Raw genomic sequence first — 21,498 nt, forward strand, 5'->3', positions numbered from 1 at the left:
TCTTTCCATTTTATTTAGGTCTTTAATTTCTTTCAACTGTGTTTTGTGAGTTTTCTGTGTATAAGTCGTTAAATTTTTTCCTACGTATTTTATTCTTTTGGATGCTATTGTAAATGGAATTGTTTTCTTAATTTCCTTTTTGGATTGTTCATTGCTGGTGTCATTCTGGTTTTGACTTGTATTTTCTTCATGACTAGTGATGCTGAGCATCTTTTCATGTGCTTATTAGCCATTCATATATCTTTTTTAGTGAAATGTAATCTTTCATTCTTAATCTCCAACTCTGCTTTTCCATGAATGGAGAGAGGGGGAGTCCCTTTGTCTCCTAGATACCTGTCTTCTTCTACCCTTCTTCCCTTCTCTTGACTTTCAAAAAGTACTTAACAGGTGGAGGAGTGTTGCAGTGCAGAGGATTAACAACCAGACGTCCAGTTCCGAACTCTGCTACTTACTTACTAGCTGCATGACCTTGGCCATGTTACTTAACTTTCAGTTCCCTCAAGTTTAAAATAGGGTGTTTTGTTAAATAAACTAAGTTTTTATTTCATGTGTTACATAAATGTGTACTACAGCCAAGCACTGTGCTAGACCCTAGAAGACAGTCGCCGTCCCAGTGGGCTTCCAGGCTAGTGGATCACTCCAATGAATGTGAAATCCCTATTGCAATTAACACCTGAGGGAGGGCCACGCGTGAGAGTCTGTCAGAGAAAGCTTTTCTGAAGACACTGGTGCTTGAACTGAGCACAGAAGATGTTAACTAGGCAAAGAGGGCCGGCCCTGTGGCTTGGTGGTTAAGTGCGCGCGCTGCGATGCTGGCGGCCCGGGTTCGGATCCCGGGTGTGCATCGAGGCACCACTTCTCTGTCCATCCTGAGGCCGAGTCCCACATACAGCAACTAGAAGGGTGTGCAGCTATGACATACAACTATCTACTGGGGCTTTGGGGGCAAAAAATAAAATAAATAAAATCTTTAAAAAAAAACTAGGCAAAGAGGAGGAAGAGCATCCCAGGTAGTGAGAACAGCATGTGGGGTGGGGAGGAGAGTACAGTTGAGGAGGTAGGTGGAGAGCTGTGTGGATGAAGCTCAGAGAACAAAGGGGAGTCTGGTGGAAGATGAAGCCAAAAGAGAGGCCAGCAGGCGCAGACCAGGATGAGCCTCAAAGCCTTGCTGAGAACTTGAAATTTTATTCTGAAGGATATGAGAAGCCATTGAGATGTTTTAAGCAGAAAGGTGATAAATTCAGATTTGTTTTTCAAAGATGTCCTTCTGGGCACAGTGCAGTTTAGAAGAGAGCGTAGGGCTCAGTCTTGAAACACTAGAACACTTAATGACCACACAGAACATTGTCCATCAAGACGTGTAAAAGATGAAAGAGAGGGCTTCAAGAAGACATGATCACATACAAGTCAAATGCTGCTGAGAATTACTCAAGGAAGATGAAGACTGAAAAAAATCTGGATTCAGAGACAGGAGGTTCCTGGTAACATATGAGGAGGCCCCAAACTGCTGCTCAGCCCTCAGAGCCTGTCTGCCATCTCCAGCCCCCACAGCCGCTGCCTCAGGACTTCCCGTCTGGCAGAGAACAGGTCTTTCTCATTAGGCTTCTCAGGATGATTCCCTGGCAGCTCTCCTGGCTGGCTACACTAGCTGCATCATGGGGCCAGGCCATTTCAACCATGTCTGCCCACCTCATCTAACCCACCTCACCCATCTGGCTGCTCGAGAACTAGAGGTACCTACTACTGGGTGCCAGCATGAAGGCAGCCTCATGTCATGGCTAAGTGCTTCTCTGAAGTCAGACACCAGTTCCTCCCAGAGCTCTACCACTTATCAAGATCTTGGTGAAGGATACTTAAATGGCTGAAGCTGTTTTCCAGTCTGTAAAACACTGTGATTAAATGCGACAGTGAAGCATGAATCAAATACTCCACAAACACTATTAGCTATCATAGGTTCATATTCACTCATTCAACAATTGTTTATTGTGCTAGGCCATGGGGATATAGTAATCAACAAGGCAGACACCATCCATGTCAACAAAGATTCTATCCTTTGATGGGAAAGGCACAGGGCACTGGGCCAAGGATTGGGTGGGTGGGGGAACAAAAGTTGCACCCAACCCAGTTTTTGTAGGGAGGGGTTGGTTTTCCTTTTGGCAAGATTACTTGTTACAGCATGAAGATGGGGTTAGTGCCACTGGCAAGAGAAAGTTTGGTTCCTGTCCTTAGAATATAATTTGGTTGAGAGGCAAGCATAGAAAAACAGAAGAGAAATGCATAGAATTACCAGGTGACTGTCATACTGGCTGTCACATTGATTCTTTTTGCAAAAAGTCTCAGTTTATCAATTCTCAGTTTCCAAATATCCTAAAATCCAGGCCCCAGGGCCACTGGAGTATCTGTCTTTCTCAAGGCAGGGAGCAGCCCAGGACCCTTACCGCTTCATATGGCTTTCCAAGGCTCAAAACCCTCTCACCAGAGGAGAATACAAGGCCTGCCCAGCAGAGGCCTGGGGTTCCTGCAAATTCTGTAGCTGGAGAGGAGGCTGCTGGAGCTCCCCAGCTCCTCTCAGACCTTCCTTCTCTGCTAGGCTCAGCTATAAATAGCTTGCTGGTTTCCAGCTGGGGATCTCCCAGCCCTGCCAGGAGCAAGCACCGCCTTCTCACCCTATGCTGCCCTCAGCCTGGAGCAGAAGAGGGTGGTGGCTGGCAGGGGGAAGGAGAGCAGGGGAGGGCAGGAACCAGAGGAGCTGGCCTCTCGACTACATTACCCACAATCCTAGATCGTAGCTGGAAAGAGGAGGCTGCTGAGGGACTGCAGCCTTAGGTGGGAAAACAAGGCCAGAGGCATCCTAGGCCTTGGGTGTGCAGCCCAGGCCCTGAGACCCAGTTTTTTCCAAAATCTAACCCCTAAACCTTCAGTCCTGGATCTTAGAAATCATCTCCTCTCCATGTACCCAATTCATAGGCACTCAGCTGACCTGGGGCCAGGGAGACCAACAAAGTTCCTTATCTTTTGGCCTTATTCGCAGTGTGTATGTGTGCATGACCAAAGACTAAAAGCCTGTACGTGATTTTATTCTGGATCAAGTCCAGAGGCTGCTTGGCACTTGAAACCCCTTCCCTGGCATATTCCCCAACTCAGTCCCAAGCTCTGAGCTTTTCTTTCCCTGCCTCACCTGAGGCAGAACAATCAAGGGCCACAGGTTGCCCCAGCAGAAAGCCTGTACTCTGGATGACATGTGACCCTTCTGGAAGAGCTGGGAACTGCTGCTGGTTTGGTCTCTCTCTCTGACCTTTGCTCATCTCCTAGCAGATAGATCAGGGTAACCACGTGGTTAGCCAGGTTTAAGTCCCTTGGAGGTGCTGTAGGGAGAGCCTGTGGGGGCTTGCTGGTTCTTACAGTGGATAAACCAGAGTTGTCAGGCTGAGCAAGGGAGGCCATTCTGGGTGGTGGGGGCACCCAGTGTGCACTACTCCAGACCTCAGCCCCACTGCAGGTGTACACCTGCCCCAGCTCTGACTCCCCCCACCCCTTCCCTCCAACTTTCCCTACAAACTATTCATGTAGGGTTCTGAGGCTCAGGAACCTCCAGACTACAAGGAGCAAGCAGGTGAAGATGTGAGGGGCAGGACCTAAGTCAGGGACCCCTGTCCAAGGTGAAAAGACACCATGATTGGCCCGAAAACAAAGTTCTTTCCCTCTTTTCTCTAGCTCAGATATAATAACAACTGTCACTTACTAAGCTATGTACCAGGAATGCAAAGATGAGTAGGATCAAATCGTAGTCCCAATAAATAAACGATGTATAATACTGTGTTAAGTTTATAACAGGCCTAAGGAGTGGGGTGGGAAGGATTTCCAGATGGCCAGATGTCTGAACCAAGTAAAGGATGAGTAACAGTTCTACCAGAATGGTGTGGGAAGGGCATTCCAGGCAGAGGGGACAGCTTGAGTAGAGGCAGGGAGAAGCAAGAAACAGCAAGAGGGAGGAAGGGAGAGAGAGATACCAAACCCCAACTTGCAAAATGCAAGGAGAGGAGCGGTAAGGCGAGGAGCGGTAGGCCCTAACACCACACTCAGGAGTTTGGGCTTTAGGCCCCGGGCTGGGAGCCGCGGAAGGATCTCCAGCAAGGTGAGCTGTGTTCAAAAATAGGGTGGGAAGTGGGACAAAATATGAAACCGGTGGGGACAGTGGGAATGGAGGAAGGCACCGTGCCAAGGTCCGGACTCCCAAGCCCGCCTGTCCGGCGTTCACCTCGCCCAGGCCCAGGCCGCGATGGCCCAGGCCGCGCGTTCCCAGCCCGCCGGCCGCCCCCTCCTTGGCAGCGAGTCCCCTGGCCGTGGCACCCGGGCGCGGGCGGACCCGGAGGGCCAGGCTCCCGCCCGCAGCCGCCCGCGGGCCGCCTGCCAGACGCGTCGGGAAGGAAGCGCCTTGTATGGGCCTAGGGCAGGGAGGAAGCGCCTTGTAGGGCCCCGGGAGGAAGCGCCATACATGGCGAGGGGCGGGCGGGGGCGGGGATCCCTCCCGGGATGGAGGCCGCTTCCGCCGTAGCGGGCCGCGGACCGGAGCCGCGCTGCGCCACTCCCATCCGGGGCTGCAAAGACCCCCGGCCACCCCCACCTCCCTGGCCGCGACCCCCCACCCGACCGCTCCCACCCCAACCCCTCAGCGCCCTCCCTCTCCTGTGCCGGAGCTGCAGGAATGGGGGCGGGGGCGGGCTGCAGGGGCTCCCGCGGGCCCGCGCGGCGTGGGGTCCAGCCCGGCTGACGCCTGACCCAGCCCCGCCACCCACTCGCTCTGTGACCTTGGGTAAAACGCTTTGGTCTCTGAGCCTCAGATTCCTCTTCCGAGACTGTGGGGATAAAATGAGAGGATCCCCGTTAAGCACCTCCTGGATGCCCTCAGTGGCGGCGCCGGCACCCTAACAAATGTAAGGGGAGGGGGGCGGTTTTCCCAATCACCTTCTGTCTGTGTCCCTTTAGCCTCTTCCCGGCCGACTTTGCCCCTGGAGAGCCCGAATGAAGGGCCATATGGGAGCTGACAGCTTCGGGAGAGATCTTTCCAGAAGAAAATAGAACAACCTTAATGTCTAGAGTTTTCCCTTCCAGGCTGTGGGATCCAGAGAGAGGGGGTTCCAATCCCAGCTTCTCCCCTTACCAACTGGTTGATGCTGGGAAAGGTACTTACCTTCTCTGAATCTCAAGTTCCTCATCGGTCAAATGGGGATAATAAATACTGATTTGCAGGGTTGTTGTGATAATCAAATGAAATGAGGCGTGAGTGTGTAAAGTGCCTGACATGGAGTAGGTGCTTAATTAACTCAATTCCTCAGTTCTCTGTGCACTTTCCCAACTGGGTGGGGAGAAGGAGATATGAAAGTCTTGAGTACTTGGCCATTCTTCCTGGAAGCCCTGCCCCCTTGGGGGAAACTGTCCCTTCTTTGGCATCTCTGGGGCCAAGATTTGGTGCCTCTACCAGAGGCGTGTCTGGCACTGATACCTTTCTCAGTTCAGCCACCACCCCAATGACCTGCCCTTCCTGCCTGCTGCTCTTCCCTACCTACCCCAGAACATAGCTGACCTCCCAGATCATCTGGCAAGGGCAAAAAGAACCTGGAGGAAGTCGAAGTTCCCATCGCAGCCAGAACCTGGTATCTAGGACACCATCCCCTCCCATGCCTGCTGTCAGTACCACACCCACACATTTCGACAAGAGATGGATATCAATCTCAGAAAAAGGTTTCCCGGTCCTCCCCTGTTGGCCCTGCCCTGCCCTCATCAGTTCTGCCTGTCCTGGAGTCCCACTTAAATCTAACCTGAATCTTCCTAGCTGTCAATCGCAGCCCCATCCTGCTGTGCTGCAGTTAGCAGCCCCTAAAAGGTTCCAGGCAAGTTTGTGGACACATACAATAGATGTGTGTCACCCACGGCCTCGTTTCTTTTCATCCTTGTTGGGCAAGGAGGCTGTTGTTGGCATGGTAACCTTCCCTGCAAAAGTTGCAGCCCTCAAGGATGTTTTCAATTCCAGCAGGGACATAGCTCCTTCCCCCCACTGTAGATCACAGGGTGACATATAGCTGTGTCATTCTGGCCTCCCCCAGAATGGGGACGTGGTGCTGGGGCACAAAAGGACTGGTTTGTGGAGGGCAGCAAAGGGCGTAAGGGAGATGCTGACTGGATCTCTGAGGAACAGGTTCCCTCTGCCCTACGTGTTGCTCCAGTTCTGAGGCCCAGAATACTTAGGGAGCCTCTGGGGATCTTGTGGTGAATGATAAACACACATCTTCACTAAAACCAGGCACGCAACAAATGGCCTAATGCCAGTGCTTAATTCTGTAGAATAAGCTCATAAATCATAAAGCATCCAGAATCCAGTGATTTCCTTTCTCCTCAGTCCCTCTGTGGAATAGATGAATATTTATTAACCGTCTCCCGTCTTCCAGTTCCCATACATTATTTCAGCTAATTCTTCCCACAGTCCTATGAGGGAGGTATTGGAACACTCATTTTAGGGCCGGCCCCGTGGCTTAGCGGTTAAGTGCGGCACTCCGCTACTGGCGGCCTGGGTTCGGATCCCAGGCGTGCACCAACTCACCGCTTCTCCGGCCATGCTGAGGCTGCGTCCCACATACAGCAACTAGAAGGATGTGCAACTATGACATACAACTATCTACTGGGGCTTTGGGGAAAAAAAGGAGGAGGATTGGCAATAGATGTCAGCTCAGAGCCGGTCTTCCTCAGCAAAAAGGGGAGGATTGGCATGGATGTTAGCTCAAGGTTGATCTTCCTCACAGGAAAAAAAAAAAAAAGACATTTAAAAAAAAAAAAGAACACTCATTTTACAAATGGGGAAACTAAAATTTGGGTAAAGATCATAAGCAACTTGACCAAAAATACAAGGCCATGGAGTGGTGGCACTGGGACTGGAACCTTGGTCTTCAGATTCCCTATCCCACACTCTTTCTACTAGGTCCTGTGTTCCTTTGTATTTGCTACTGTGCTACTGATAAAGAAGAAATCCTTCCCCCCATGTCCCAAGGCATTGCCTTTCTAAGAGGTCCCCAGGAAGAAAATGAGCATCGGCACAGTCTATGTGGCCATGGGGTCCCACGTGGCTCTGCATGGCACTGCAGCAGCGGCAGCATCCTCGTTCGCAAACCTGAGGCTTCCCCTTGCCAGCTGCCTTGTCTCCGTCATGGAGTTTCCCCGGCAGAGGACAAGCTGAGGGAAAGTGGTTCCCAGCTGCCAGCTTCATCTAAGCAAAATTGCATTGGAGCCAGCCCCGGCTTCCCTCAGTCCCTCCAGAGTGAGCACATTCAGCTCCTCCGCAAAAGAGAGGGGGAGAGAGACACAGAGCGAAAAAGGAAACTTTCATTTCTTTCCCTGGCTGGGAAGCACTTGGCTTTGAGCTGCCAATCATCTGTAGGTGGAAAAGATTAATACTGAGCCTCTGGAGATTATAGAAGTCTCTAAAATGAACCCTTGGGTGAGGGCTTTGCCCAGGAGAGACACTAGTAGGAAAGCCCTGGGTTTGAGTGTGATGGAAGAGAAGGAGAGGCAGATCTCAGGAGGGAGAGAGACCCCTGGATCCCCACCTCCTCTCCTCATGTGCTCTTTTCTGGGTGTCATTCTTCTTTTTGTGGGTCTTCTGTCTACAAAGACGAGAAGAGTCATGTCCTGGCAACTGGAACAGGGTGAGGGAGAAAGCAGTAGGAGAAGGGAACTATCAGGTTGTGACCTCAAGCAAAACAGGGAAGTGTTAATAGTATTAGTAGTTAATATTTATTTATAGTGTGTCAACCAGCTTCATGTATTATCTCATTTAATCCCCTCCCTCAGGTAGATCCTACTGTTATCTCTGTCTTAGAGGTTTACGGGCTCCTCAATAACAAGAGCTCCCAATTAATGGGAGTGGGCCAGGCTCTCTATAGACATTGTCTCATTTAATTCTCTCCACAAATCAATGAGATGGAACCATTCTGCCCATTTTCCACAGGTGAAAACTGAGGCTCAGGGAAGTAGGGAACTTGCCTGTGATCACTAAGTTATGTAAGTGGCAGAGTGAGGGATTAGAATTCAGATATGTGACTCTAGAGCACGGGTGCTTGGCCACTTTGCCTTGCTGCCACCAAGGCTTCTCCACTTCTTCCAGGTGGAGATAGGCTGGGACTACAAAAATCTGCCCACGTCTACATTTTCCTAGTGCTGACCACATAGATGAAAACCTGGCTGGGAGCATTTATTTGGTTTAGTTCAGACTTGCCACCAGAGTATTTTTAGGGCCTGGACAGATGGGCCTGGGAAACATGGGGTCCTGTGTCTTGGAGCTCTGGCTGTCTCCAATCCAGACCCCCAAGGCAGGAGGAAACCTTGAGAGATCTTCACTACCCTCCCCATGCCTTGAGAATACCCTAAGAGATACAAAGCTGTCTAAATTAAACAACCCTCAGAAGGTCTCCTTAAGACCCAGGGAGGTGCTTCTTGGAGAAGAGGGTGGAGAGTCCAGTGATTTCAATCAGGTAGACCAAAGACCGGCAGCCTCTCCAGCCAGTCAGGCTCCCAGTGGCCTTTCCCAGGGGCTCCTCTGCACTGTTACAGGAGCAGACTCCATCACTCCCTCCCCCACAGCCCTGCTTGGAATCTTGAGTCCGAGGAAAGGTTCCACTTCACTTTCCCTAGAACAGCAAGTCAAGGAGGCAGTCTAGCTAGAGAGGAAGAGGAACTGGAAAGTGAAAAAAGAAAGTGCTCATTTCCTTCCCTACCATTTATTTTATTTTTAAAACATTTTATTTATTTATTTTTTATTATACTATATGTGATGCGTGTTCATTACAGAAAATACATGTAACAGAAATAAGATTTATTAGTGTGAGTATTCCTCCCTTTTTTCTCTCTTCTTACCCATCCACCAAGAGGTTTCCAGCTCAGAATCCAATCCCATTTTCCAGTTTAGGGAGTTTGGTCTTTGCCATCCCAGTTCCTGGATCTTTTGTAATATAGAATCAGAAGCGGGGGGGGCTGCTGGTTAGAGAGAGAGAATGAGATGTAGAGTCTGAGAGGCTAGGAAAAGGAAGAACTTGGGTAGAGAGGCTAAATTGATCTATATAATAAAGAACAAGGAAGGGGGAGGGAGAAGGTAAGGAGACAGGTTAGAAAGGAAAGGCAGGAGGAATTTTATGAAGTATTGCTGTGGGGAAGTAAGTGGATTCCCTGTAATTCCCCAAGTAAAGATTGGATTTCCAGGATCATAATTCTTTATTTGCAACTCTGTGCAGACACTTGACCATGTAAAGACCCAGAATTTATTAGGGTTCCATACAGGAAAAGTACAAAATATCATTATTTGATAAATGAAAGAAAACAGTCAAATATTTATCCCGTCTTTTTTTCCCACAACTTTGATTTAGTCTAAATATTTTGTTGACAAATTCTGGTTAATAAATACCAATGGAATGATATCCAAAATGAAAATCATCATTTTGTAATCTCTAATGAGATAATGTATTTGGACAAGGATCATTAATCATCAGAGATTCCTAAAACCATTGGGTGAAAGATTGAGGGGAACTTTATAATACCAACAATACTTGACCCCTCCAATTAATTTTAATATCACAAAGAGAGAGACCAGGGCCAGCCCCGTGGCTTAGTGGTTAAGTGCATGCGCTCCGCTGCTGGCGGCCCGGGTTCGGATCCCGGGCGTGCACAGACGCACCGCTTCTCTGGCCTTGCTGAGGTCATGTCCCACGTACAGCAACTAGAAGGATGTGCAGCTATGACGTACAACTATCTACTGGGTGGGGCTTTGGGGGGAAAAATAAATAAATAAATAAATTATAAAAAAAAAAAAGAGAGAGAGAGAGACCACTCAAGAGAACTGAAAGCATATGTTCACACAGAAACCTGTGCATAATGTTTATAGCAGCAGCATTATTTGTAATAGCCAAAAGTGAAAGCAACCCAAATGTCCATCAACTGATGAATGGATAAACAAAATGTGGTATATCTATACAATGGAACATTATTCAGCCAAAAAAAGGAATGAAGTACTGATGCGTGTTACAACAGGATGAACCTTAAAAATATTATGCTAATTGAACAGAGCCACATATTTATGATTCCATTTATATAAAACATCCAGAATAGGCAAATCCATAAGAAACAAAAAGTAGATTAGTGGTTGCCAAGTGTTGGGGGTAGGTGGAAGGGGGAGTGACTGCTAACAGGTACAGGGTTTTTTGGAGGGGTGATGGTAACATTCTGGAATTAGGTAATGGCAATAGTTTTACAACATTGTGAATATATTGAAAACCATTGAATTGTACACTTTAAAATGGAGAATTTTATGTGATATGAATTATATTTCAATTTAAAAATCATATCTAGGAAATTAAAAAGAGAGAGAGAACCAAAAATTATGTGCCTCTTGATGTGTTGCAATAGCACGTATACAGCATCCTGTAAAAGGTGAACTTGAATCTGATCAAGCCTCTAGGTGTAACAACCAGTTTTTAGGAAATTCACGGGATAGAAAGACATCGTAAACAACATTACAGGGGGTAAAAACCAATGCGGTCTGTCAACCTCCAAAAGTGGGGAATTCTTCATTACAAATAACCTGGTTTCTTCAATAAATAAATAGCAAGATGAACTATTATACATGTAAAGAAACTTAAAAGACTTATCAACCAAATGCAAAGCGGACCAACACACCACTCATCAAGCCATGCTGTGGTGGCATCCCACATGCAAAGTAGAGGAAGATGGGCACAGATGTTAGCTCAGGTCTAATCTTCCTCACCAAAAAAAAAAAAAAAAAAAAGAAGAAGAAGAATAAGAAGAAAATAAGCATTGGATGAGTAACTTAAAAAGACTTGCTTTATGAAGCCTGACAGTTGGGCCTGAGGAGGTTGAAAAAAGTGTTTCTGGATAGAATCAAGATGCTTCTGAGAAAAAAATTCTAAAGACCTTGGCAGTTTCATTAACTAAAAATGAAATCTGACTCCGAAGAGAATGAAAGATGACACTGAGGAGACAATTCAGGGGAATCATCACAAATCTGAGGGACAAAATCGGTTCTGAGGCTGCTGTAATGGGATTGGAAGTAGTCACCACTCTAAATTTTCTGTTTTAATGGGACCTGGGGGCAATCAAAGTTGTGTTTGCATGATTCATAGAAAATTGAGAATGCTCCCCAAGGTACTGCTTGGCCTTGTCACTGATCTGAGAAGACTTACAAATGGGCCAAGTCCGGTGGACCTGGGAATATTAAATAAGTGGTCTGAGAAGACACTTTGAGATGGACAGTTGGTGTTGAGGTGTCTGAAAATTGGTTTTGATAAAGTAGCTGGAGGAGATTCACTGTCTCTGAGAAGCCAGTTTGAGAAAATTCAAAGTTGGTTCTAAAGAAATTCAAAGGTAGTTGGCAGGCTGGGATGGTTTTGTTTCTCCTTCTCCCAGACCCATTCCAAATCCCATGGACCAACTCGCCCACAGTCGGTGAGCCTTTAATTTGTTCAATAATTGGGGCAAAGTTTGGTTTCAGGAGTCTGGTTTTTGAGTCTGAAAATGTTCTAGGATAAGAAGTTGGTTCTGAGGAGAAATGGGCTTCCAAGGAAGCTGAGATTGTTTTCTCTGAGGAGGGCACCCATTGCTGATTCTGTGGAAACGGCGACTTCTTTGTTTGTTTGGGAGCTGAGGAGGCACTCTGGCCCAAGTGGATCACCTGATGTACCTGAGTCACAGGGATGGGAGAAGACACTTCAGGATAGATTCATTTCCACCCATTTGCCTCCCCAGATTTCTTACGTCCCTTCCCTCAAAATGAGTCCAGAATGATAGTCTTAAGAGGGCCTCCACCGCCACTACATTGGGGCCTGCCCTTTGGCCTCCAGTTTGCAAATCAGCACCATGATCTTAGAGGGCTATGTCCTCTGAGCAGAGGGCCTGGTCAGAGCACAGGCCAGGGCAGCTAGCTGGAGAGAGAGTCCAAGAGGGTCACCCCCAGGATGGAGGACAGTTCTGTAGGGTAGAATGAACGTTGGGAAGCCCACCTGGAGAAGGGGCACTCAAAGACAGAGAAGGAAAATTCTTTTTAATGTAGCTTTATTGAGGTATAAAGGATTTAAAAATAACTTTATTGAGGTATAATTTACATACCATAAAATTCACCCATTTTAAGTGTATAATTCAATGGCTTTTAGTAAATTTACAGAGTTGTTCAAACATTACACCAGTTTTAGAATATTTCCATCATCCTCAAAATAACAAGCTGATTTGCAATCAAAACCTACTCTTATCCCTAGCCTGTGGCAACTACTAATCTGCTGTCTCCATAGATTTGCCTTTTCTGGACATTTCATATAAGTGCAATCATACGATATACACCTAACTTCTTCATCATAACATTTTTGAGGTTTATCCATGTTGTAGCACACATCCATATTTTGTTCCTTTTTATTGCTGAATGGTATTTAATTGTTTGAGTATACCACATCTTGTTTATCCATTCACCAGTTGAGTAGACATTTGGATTATTTCCATTTTTTGGCTATTATGAATAATGTTGCTATGAACATTCCCAAACATATCTTTGTGTGAACATATTTTCATTTCTCTTGGGTAGATATCCAGGAGTGGAATACCTGGGTCATATGGTAACTGTATATTTAACTTTATAAGAAACGGCCAAACCATTTTCCAAAGTGGCTGCACCTTTTTACACGCCCACTATCGATGTATGAGGGTTCCAGTTTTTCCACATCTTCACCAACACTTGTTACTGGGTGTCTGGAAAGGCTAATTGTTAAGGATAATTTTCTAAAATAAGTGAAGCCACCCTCTCCACACCCCAACCTTAACACATACCCAGGCAGGAAGCAAGTGCCAATTTATCAGAGTTGGGAACACAGACCAAGACCCACCGTCTGGCCTCAGCTGCCCTTGTCACTCTCAGGCGGCTCCACAGTCCCAGGTTCCCCAGGCCCAAAGAAGAGAGATAGAAGTTGTAGTTACAACACTCTCAGAACTGATAGGCAAGAATGCAGTAGGATGGTTTGCAACAACTAGTGGGTGAGTGGGGCCTGTGTTCCAGAAAACCCATCCGGGGAAGAGCCCACAGGAAATAGTAATAAAAGGCAAAGTGTACAGATAACCTCTCAGAACTAGTCTCCCAGGGCAACTTCCCACATCATCTGATCTCAGACCCTTCCTCCTCTTGAGTTAGGAGTGCCTCATCAGTGTGTGGCCCACCCTCTACCAGGTACTCTTCCTCCTTAGAAAAGTATCACCAAGGACCTATGTACATTTGCCAAGGTGAATAAATAATAACAGCATACCTTGCTTAGCCCCAGACATCTCATTACCAGGAAGGTATAACCAAACAGGAGGGAGTTTGGAGTAGAGCAATAAAAATGATGAAGGGGCTGGCTCTGTTTACGTGAGGAAAGATTAAATGAAGCATGTCTGTTAGGAGGCTGGGCCCTGCCTCTGTGAGTGTGGGGGGAGATGGGTGATTATTGCTTTGAGTAAGAGGGAGGTGAGTAAATGGGGACGGGCTGGGAAGAAGGAGCCAGAATAGGGGGGCTTTGGAGTAAATGGGGACACATCCACTTTATAAAGACTTGTATTCAGATATTCTCAGCAGCTTTATTTATAATAGCCCCTAAAAGGAATGAACCCAAACATCCATCCACAGGTGAAACGGTGAACAAATTAGGCTATAGCCATGCAGTGGAATACTACTCAGCAATCAACAGGAGTGAACTATTGATACACGCAGCAACGTGGATGAATCTCAAAATAATGATGCTAGGTAAAACAACCCAGACCAAAATGAGTACATAAAATTATTCAATTTATATGAAAACTGCAGAAAATGCAAACTGATCTGTATCGTGACAGAAAGCAGATCAGTGGTTGCCTAGGGATACGGGTGGAAGAAGGAAAAATTACCAAGAGGCACAAGGAAAGTTTTGGAGGTGATGGATATGTTCACTATCTTAATTGTGGTGATTGCTTCAGCTGTGTACACATATGTCAAGACACATCAAATTATACACTTATATGTACAGTTTATTGTACACCAATTGTACCTCAATAAAGTTGTAATAATAATAATAAACCTAAGTACTGAGGAGAATGGGCTTCTTGGAGAGAGCTCCCTGAAAAGGGAAATGAGATAGATTTACTTGCATCTGAGGAGCTGAGCCACCAACTTGACCCAAGAGATCTTCTCAAGTATAATAGGTTCTAGTAACAGGAAAAGGGAGATGGGAAGAAAAATCACAGAAGTAGAGGAATAGATTTGCTATTTGGGTGCAAAAATCTTATTAGCAACCAAAGGCTTATGGGTAAAAAGTTGAAATCTTATTTGCTCAACACCCAATTCTTTTAGACTTGGCCTCATTTCCCTTAGGACCACTGGGATCTCACGCTGCCCAATCTTCTCCTTTCAAACTGCACCAAGAGTGGCTGACCCAGGGAAAACAGCAGGCGTGGGAAGAGAGGGGCAGGTTCCAGGGAATACCTCTGACCTCATAGTACCCATTCCTGACTCCATTTCTTCCTGGGGTTGGGGGGCTCCAAGTAGGGGGAGGTAGAAGGAAGCATACTTCAAACCCAGCCTGACAGCCAGGCTAAGCTCTGCCTTTCTGAGTGCTTAGAATCTTTCAAAATAAATGAGGCTGAACATTCCTGAAATTCAAGAGAAGAGTACCTCTCAGGTACTACTAAGAGGAAGGGTCAAGGGTCCTTAGAACTTGGTTCTCTCTTTTACTTCAGAGTCTAAACCCATCCTCTGCTGGTCGAGTTCCCTTGCCCCCTCTGCTCTTCCACTCCCCTCCTCTCTGTCCTCCTCATCCCGGAAGCCCTAGGCAATGTCCCCAGGTAGCAATCAGTTGTTCAACACTATCCAGGCCCCTTTGCAAGCCTTTATGATGATGAGAGCTTTTATCAGCACTGCCCTGTGCCTTGGTTTCAGATTTCCCTCACAGGAGCAGGAGTTAAAATGAACAATTTCCTTTTGCTTTATACTATAGGACTGTAAAATGGGGCAATTTTCGAGTCTTGCCCTATTTCAACCATGCAAAGAAACTTGAGTTTTGACTGTCAAAACCTAAAGAAACCCTAGTGACGGGCCTAAAAAAAATTAGCAAGCAGGTGTGGCAGAATTTCTTGAGACGCCATCTGTATCAGAATCGCCTGCTGTGTTTGTTACCAAGGCCAGGTCCAAGACTCCATCCCAGACCTGAAGAATCAGATGACCTGAGAATGGGACCTGGGAATCTGATTCTGAGGTACTGTAATAACATAGGAGACTCTCTGCTTTAAAGGAACAGAGTCTCTTTGCTCTTTTTTTCATATTTTATTCTTGCTATGTTTAGTTTCTTGGGAGTCTGTGGTGAGAAATTCTTAAGAATGTGTAACAGGCATAGACGTGTATTCCTGGGCCTAGGGTGAGATGGGGAGGGGTAGGTGGGGCTAGGAAGAGGTGTGCCAATGCAAGTATTGTCCCATCAGGATCTGGCACTTTTGCCAGGAAGCTTGCAGCGATGTGCCCTTTGCTAGAGAAGGTGGCTTGGTTCTCCTACTCCAGGCTATGGAGTCTGGTATCATGGAAAAGGACAGATATCAACAGTGTTGGTTCTTGAGGGCTAGAATAGAAGAGAAAGAATTGGGCCGATGCCAGGGGATTGCTGGAATTCCCCTGGCTCCAGAAGAGGTGGGTCGGTAACCGAGAAGACCCTTAGAGGGAGGAGGAGTAATGGTGGAGACTCTCAGAAGGAGGAGGAGTGGAGGCAAGTGAGACCCTAACTTCACTCAGGTCCTGATAACCATACTGGGTAGAGGGGATACTTCATTGTCCTTGATTCTGGGGGTCAGAAGTTAGGAGGGGAGCCCAGGCTTGGGAATTCCAGGATACCAAATCTATTGCACTCATCTGACCACTTCACAGAAGACTCATATCAGGATTGGAGTTACTGCTTCCATTCAGTAATCCATCGATTGCCTCTCCTGGGCAAAGACTCAGTCAGCACCCTCCCTGCTTCACACACAAAGCAAGTCAATTGGGTTGAGTCCTACTTATCCTTTCCAACTCAATTTTTCCACCTTTCCTAAGCCCCTGGGTAGGTTGAGTGCCTTTCTCTGTGCTCTTATAGAGCCCCGTGCTTGCCCATATTATATAACGTAACACCATGTTATAATTTTTGGCTTATATCTCTGTCTTCCCAAATGACAATCTGCAGTGTTGTGGCCAGCTCAAGATCTCTCACAGAGTAGACAGATGCTCAAAAGCCCACAAGGATTGCTTTAGCCATGTGGACCCTCCGGGGGCTGGGGCCAGAGGAACCTGGCACCTCAGACCTCCTACACAATGGGGACAGACTTGGTCTGGATGGGAACCTTAAGACACCAGGCCAGCCTCCTGCCCACTCTGCCCTGTGTCCCAGGAAGCTGCCAAGGATTGCAGCTCCAGCTGGCAAGTAATGAGATTTCTTCCTAGAAGGATTGTTGGCTTGAGAACTGGCCCTCACCTCTTCTAGGCTTTTTCGACGTCCTCAGGTTTCTGGGGACATGGAGGATGGGAGGGTGAGGGTGGGTCTGCCCCAGCTTTGTTACTGTTTCCCAAAGCCCTTGTACCCACCCCTTATCTGCCCCACGTGCATATAGCAGGGATTCCTAAGAACACAGATTTTCCCAACCCTGTGTGGAGATGGGGGGCAGGGCTGGCTGAACCTTTGGGGCCAGGAGAATAGCACTGCCTCTGGCCACACATGTTCCACCCCTACCACTGGCCATTGTTCGCGTGAATTAACCAAGACAAGACTGCAGCCCACCAGACTGAGGAGGAACAGGCCCAGTATCAAGAAGAGGAGACCCAATCCAGGCCTCATAAAGAATTCACTCCAGTGACACACAGTGGGCACCACTCTGGTTGGAATATCTCTGTCTCTGTAAAAGCCCCTCATACCCTTCGAGAGGGACGGCTACTGCAGAGCCCTCCCCCAGGCCAGGAAACACACACTCAACCACAGCTATTTTATTTTCCTTTTAATTTTTCTGAAGGATATACACGACATATCCCATGGGCAATAAAGCGCATTCAACGTGTTTATAAGCCAAACAGTCACTTTGTTTAAGCAAACACAAGTACAAAGTAAAATAAAACCACAAAATAATGAACTGCATGTTCATAACATACAAAAATCGCCGCCTACTCAGTAGGTAACTACAACATTCCAACTCCTGAATATATTTATAAATTTACATTTTCAGTTAAAAAAATAGACTTTTGAGAGTTCAGATTTTGTTTTCTTACATTCTGGAGAACCGAGGCTCAACTCAGCCCTCTTGCTTATTTTGCTCCCAAAGCCTCCCCCGAATCATCACTCCCTGCCCCCCTTAAGGCTAGAGGTGAGCATGTCCCTCACAATTGCACATGTCAAGCCGTCAGCAAGGCGCATCACACGAAAGGCACCAAGACGTGAAACTTTTTAAACCGAAAGGACAAAAAGAAAACCACTTTCAAAAAAAAAGAAGAAAAACCAAACCATATTTTGCCACATGTGAGAGTACAGTTGGGCAATATTTACAAAAAGGTTAACGGAACATCACTCTGACACATGCTGATTAATACCGAGGACTCCTGTTTCAAAAAAAGCTTCAAACTTAATCGTCACAGCATCATCACAAAATAAAGGATCACCATTGGTTTGCTTGGCTTTTCTTTGTTTTTTTTCCCAAAGTGAGGACCTAACTCCAAATAATACAATAGAATATGCAAATTATCTTCACATCAAGAGTACCCCAAGAAAAACGAAATCCATGGCACAGACACTGTACAAGGGTGCAGGGCTGGGCTCTGAGGGGCCCTAACCCCATTTTGCCAACTTGATTTTCTAGCATTGAAGGGAGCAAGGGGTCAGGCATACAATGGAGATGATACTGAAATGATATATCCAAAAAAATCCATGCAAATCAAGTTCTTTGGATAGAGGTGAAGAACTTGGACATGGCTATTTCAGGCAGCTGAAGTCAAAGGGAGAAGGGGAGGAAGGGGAAGTGGGCAGAAAGAATTGTTGGCCAACAGACCTTCCACGCCGACCCTGGGGTCGAGTAGAATGGGAGGATTTGGCTCTGAGGACCTCCATCTGACCTAAGAAGAACCCCCCTCCGATGGCCATGTCCTCCTCCTGTCCTTTAAGTCTCTTGTGTTTCTTTTTCTCCCTTTTCCCTTTCCTTTAGCAAATTTCAATTGTCCTGGGAGAAAAGGTTGTTGTCATGTCCGAAAGGCCTGTGGAGGCGCTAAAGGAGTTGGTGACAGCTGAAGAAGGGAAGCTGCTGACTTGGGCCGGGAAAGCAGGCGGAACGGAGGAGTATGTGGTGGCCACAGAGGGTGAGGGGAAACCACTGTGCACAGGGGATGGGTAGGTGGAGGAGCCCGGAGAGGAGTAGGAGGTGGGCACAGGTGATGGGTATGAGGTGGTGGCCGGGGATGGGTAAGAGGTAGTAACCGGGGACGTGTAGGAGGTAGCCACCGGGGAAGGGTAGGAAGACAGGGAAGAGGTGGCAGAAGAGGCCACAACACCTTTGTCTGCTTTTTTGTCCTTCTGCCGCAGGTGGATCTTGGTATGCCTCTTGCGTTCATCGCTCCTGGCAAACTTTCTCCCACAGATGTCGCAGGCGAAGGGCTTCTCGCCTGTGTGGGTGCGGATGTGGGTGGTGAGGTGGTCACTGCGGCTGAAGTTGCGCATGCAGATGCGACACTGGAAGGGCTTCTGGCCAGTGTGGATGCGAATGTGGCGGGTAAGCTCATCTGAGCGGGAGAAGCGGCGGTCACAGGACTCCACGGGGCAGGCATAGGGGCGTTCGTGGGGGGGCGTCTTGCTCGGCCGGTTGGGGTACTTGCGCATGCGGCTGGGTTTGATGAGCTGGGACTGGTAGGTGGTGTTGAGGGCCTTCAGGTCCTGGGAGCCCGACTGTGTGGCAAAGGCCTTGATGGTAGAGAGTGGAGTGAGTGAAGGCTGCTGGGTACGGCTCTCCAGGCCCTGGAAGGGCTTCTGGTCTGGGGTGCCCAGGCCCAAGTCCCCCTGCTGTTGTGGAAACAGGTAGTCAGGGATCATGGGGACCTGGAAGCCACCCTTGGCAGCAGGGTAGGCAGGAGGCGGGTACTGGAGCGCGGTGCCTGCGGAGCCTGGAAAGGCCTGGTTTTGTGGCTCAGGAAAGATGTCAGTGTTAGGCGTGGGGAAGGTGGGTGCCGCTGAGTAAATGGGGCTGCTATCGTTGGACTGCACTGCGCAGCTCAGGGGTGGGCTCTGGGAGGCAGAGGATGAGGAGGAGGCTGCTGGAGATGGTGCTGAGGATGAAGTGGCTGGTGGGTTGGTCATGCTCACAAGGCCACTGACCAGACTGAAGAGGGGCTCAGGCCACAAGGTGTTGCCACTGTTGGGTGCAGGCTCCAGAGAGAAGCGGCCAGTGTAGGTGATGGGGGGCAGCCGGGTGGTTTGGCTGGGGTAACTCGTCTCCACCAGAACCTTCTCGTTATTCAGAGAGATGTCAGGAAAAGACTCTGGCAGGAGAGAGAGAGGGAGGAGGCCTGGTTACTGGAGAGCAATCACTGGAGGACGAGGAGGACCCAAGCTGCCAGGCAAGAGATCAGGCTGGCTACCATTGACTCCCGAGCGGGTTAATAATTGATAACAGCAAATTGCAATGTTCCTGGACTCGCTCCAGCGGCAGAGCCCATTTCAACAACAGCTGACGCAAATACGGAGAATCCCCCTCCACTGCAGCTCCCAGCGCTGCACCGCCGCGGCTGCGCGGGCGAGGGATTCCCGCCAGCAGCCCCTCGGCTGCAGCTAGTGCGCGCCCCCTACCCCGGGCTGCCGGGACATCTTTGGCCACAGATCACGGCCGTTCCTTGGGGACAGGCCGCAGGCACGGCCTTTCGGGGAGCGGGGGGGCGCAGCCCTGCTCATCAAAACAAGCCCTCCCCCCTTCCACCCACCCACGCAGCCCCAGAGCTCTCCATCCAAAATAAAAGCTCTCTCCTCTGCGTACCGCTAGGAACGAGGAGGGTTGAGGTGGGGGTGGGGGTGCTGTCCCCAAGCATCCCTCTAACACATGACCCAAGGGATGTGAGGAATAGAAGGGAAACCCCACTTGCATTCCCTGAAGTCCTGGAGCACTACTGCGGTGAAGGGGGCGCTGCAAAGGCTGTGGGGAAGGACTGGACGCCAGGATCGTGGCGAAAGAGCTAATCCTCGGCATAGGCCACCGCTTACCTGAGGTCAGGTGCTCGTAGGGCTGCTCGCCCGCCTCCCCCTGAGGGTTGAATGCGCTGCTGCTGCTGCTGTTGCTGCCGCCCCCTCCACCGCCCCCGCTGCTGCTGCTGCTGTTACCGCCGCTGCCCTCGGGGGCTCCGGTGGCACCGAGGAACTGGGGAGCCCCGTTGCTCAGTAGCATCATCTCCTCCAGCTTAGGATAGTTGTCCATGGTGGGCGAGTGAGGAAAGGAGCCAAACGGGTCGGAGATCTGCAGCGGGGACATCAGCTGCATCTCGGCCTTGGCTGCGGCCATCCCAGATGGGCGGGCTGGAGAGCTGCTCTTGGGCCGGGTGGGCGCAGCCCGGGGCTGCAGCTGGGGGACACACTCTCGGGGAACTGGCCGGGTCACATGCGGGGCGCGGGGCACACTGTGGAGAGCGCAGGTGGGGTCCCCAGGCTTGCCCTCGCCGCCGGCGGGTGTGGACGCAGCGCTGCTACGGAGGCTGGGGCAGGGGCCGGTCCTGCAGCGGCGTTAGCTAGCAGCGGTGGCAGCTGGCGGCGGCGGCGACTCCCCAAGTTCTGCGCGCTGGGATCTCTCGCGACTCCCCGGATCCGCCTCTATTTGAAGGGTCTGGAACCGCACGGGCCCGCCTCCGTCGTGACGTACATGGCCATATATGGGAAGCAGGAAGCCCTAATATGGCAAGACCGGCCGGGAGGACCCAGAATGACGTGAAGCCCCCTATCCGAGAGCGGTGGGCCCCACCATCCCGCACCCCGGGCCCTGCGCCGGATCCTGCACCCTGGGCGCCCAGACAACGAGAAAGCCTAGGGCTCAAGCCGTACCTGGGGACTCCCAGACCCAAGCTGCTCCGGAGTTCCCGACATTGCCCCCGCCCCTTCCCTCCGCCTTCTTCCCTCCTCCCGGAGCCGGAAGCGACCGGGCCATATCGGGCCGCTCCAAATAAGGCGCTGACCAAATAAGGGTGGTTCCGGCGGGGGATCCTTCCTGCTCCTTATATGGTGTTTCCGGGTCGCTGCTTGCTGCTCCCTAACTCGCCCCCTCCTCCCTGGTTCCAAGTCGGGAGCCCCAGCGCGCGCAAGAGCGGGGGACGCCCAGGCGGGGAGGGCTCGGGTCCCGTAGCGCTAGGCGCACCGCGGCTCGAACGGCTCCCCGACGGGGACTGGGCTGGGGAAGCCCAGGCCCGAGGCGGGGGCGAGGGCGAGT

General features: G+C 49.4%; 1 protein-coding gene across 1 annotated transcript; it reads right to left on the reverse strand.

Moving 5' to 3' along the window:
* Nucleotides 1-17,040: 17,040 nt before the first annotated feature.
* On the reverse strand, nucleotides 17,041-21,115 carry EGR1 (early growth response 1). Its single transcript, XM_004420132.3, has 2 exons — nucleotides 20,289-21,115; nucleotides 17,041-19,573 (listed from the first exon to the last, which is right to left on the reverse strand). The coding sequence occupies exons 1-2, from the start codon at nucleotides 20,581-20,583 to the stop codon at nucleotides 18,246-18,248; spliced, it is 1,623 nt and encodes a 540-aa protein (XP_004420189.1). The 5' UTR covers nucleotides 20,584-21,115; the 3' UTR covers nucleotides 17,041-18,245.
* Nucleotides 21,116-21,498: the final 383 nt, after the last annotated feature.

The sequence above is a fragment of the Ceratotherium simum genome, chromosome 4 (genome assembly GCF_057802395.1).
Source record: "Ceratotherium simum simum isolate JZ-2026a chromosome 4, ASM5780239v1, whole genome shotgun sequence".
NCBI classification, from domain to species: Eukaryota; Metazoa; Chordata; class Mammalia; order Perissodactyla; family Rhinocerotidae; genus Ceratotherium; species Ceratotherium simum.

What these genes read in the sequence shown, in the direction of transcription:
- EGR1 (XM_004420132.3), bottom strand. Translation starts at nt 20,583, where the DNA reads ATGGCCGCAGCCAAGGCCGAGATGCAGCTGATGTCCCCGCTGCAGATC. An exon ending in CTACGAGCACCTGACCTCAG is followed by an intron (nt 19,574 to 20,288) that starts GTAAGCGGTGGC and finishes CTCTCCTGCCAG; the next exon opens with AGTCTTTTCCTGACATCTCT.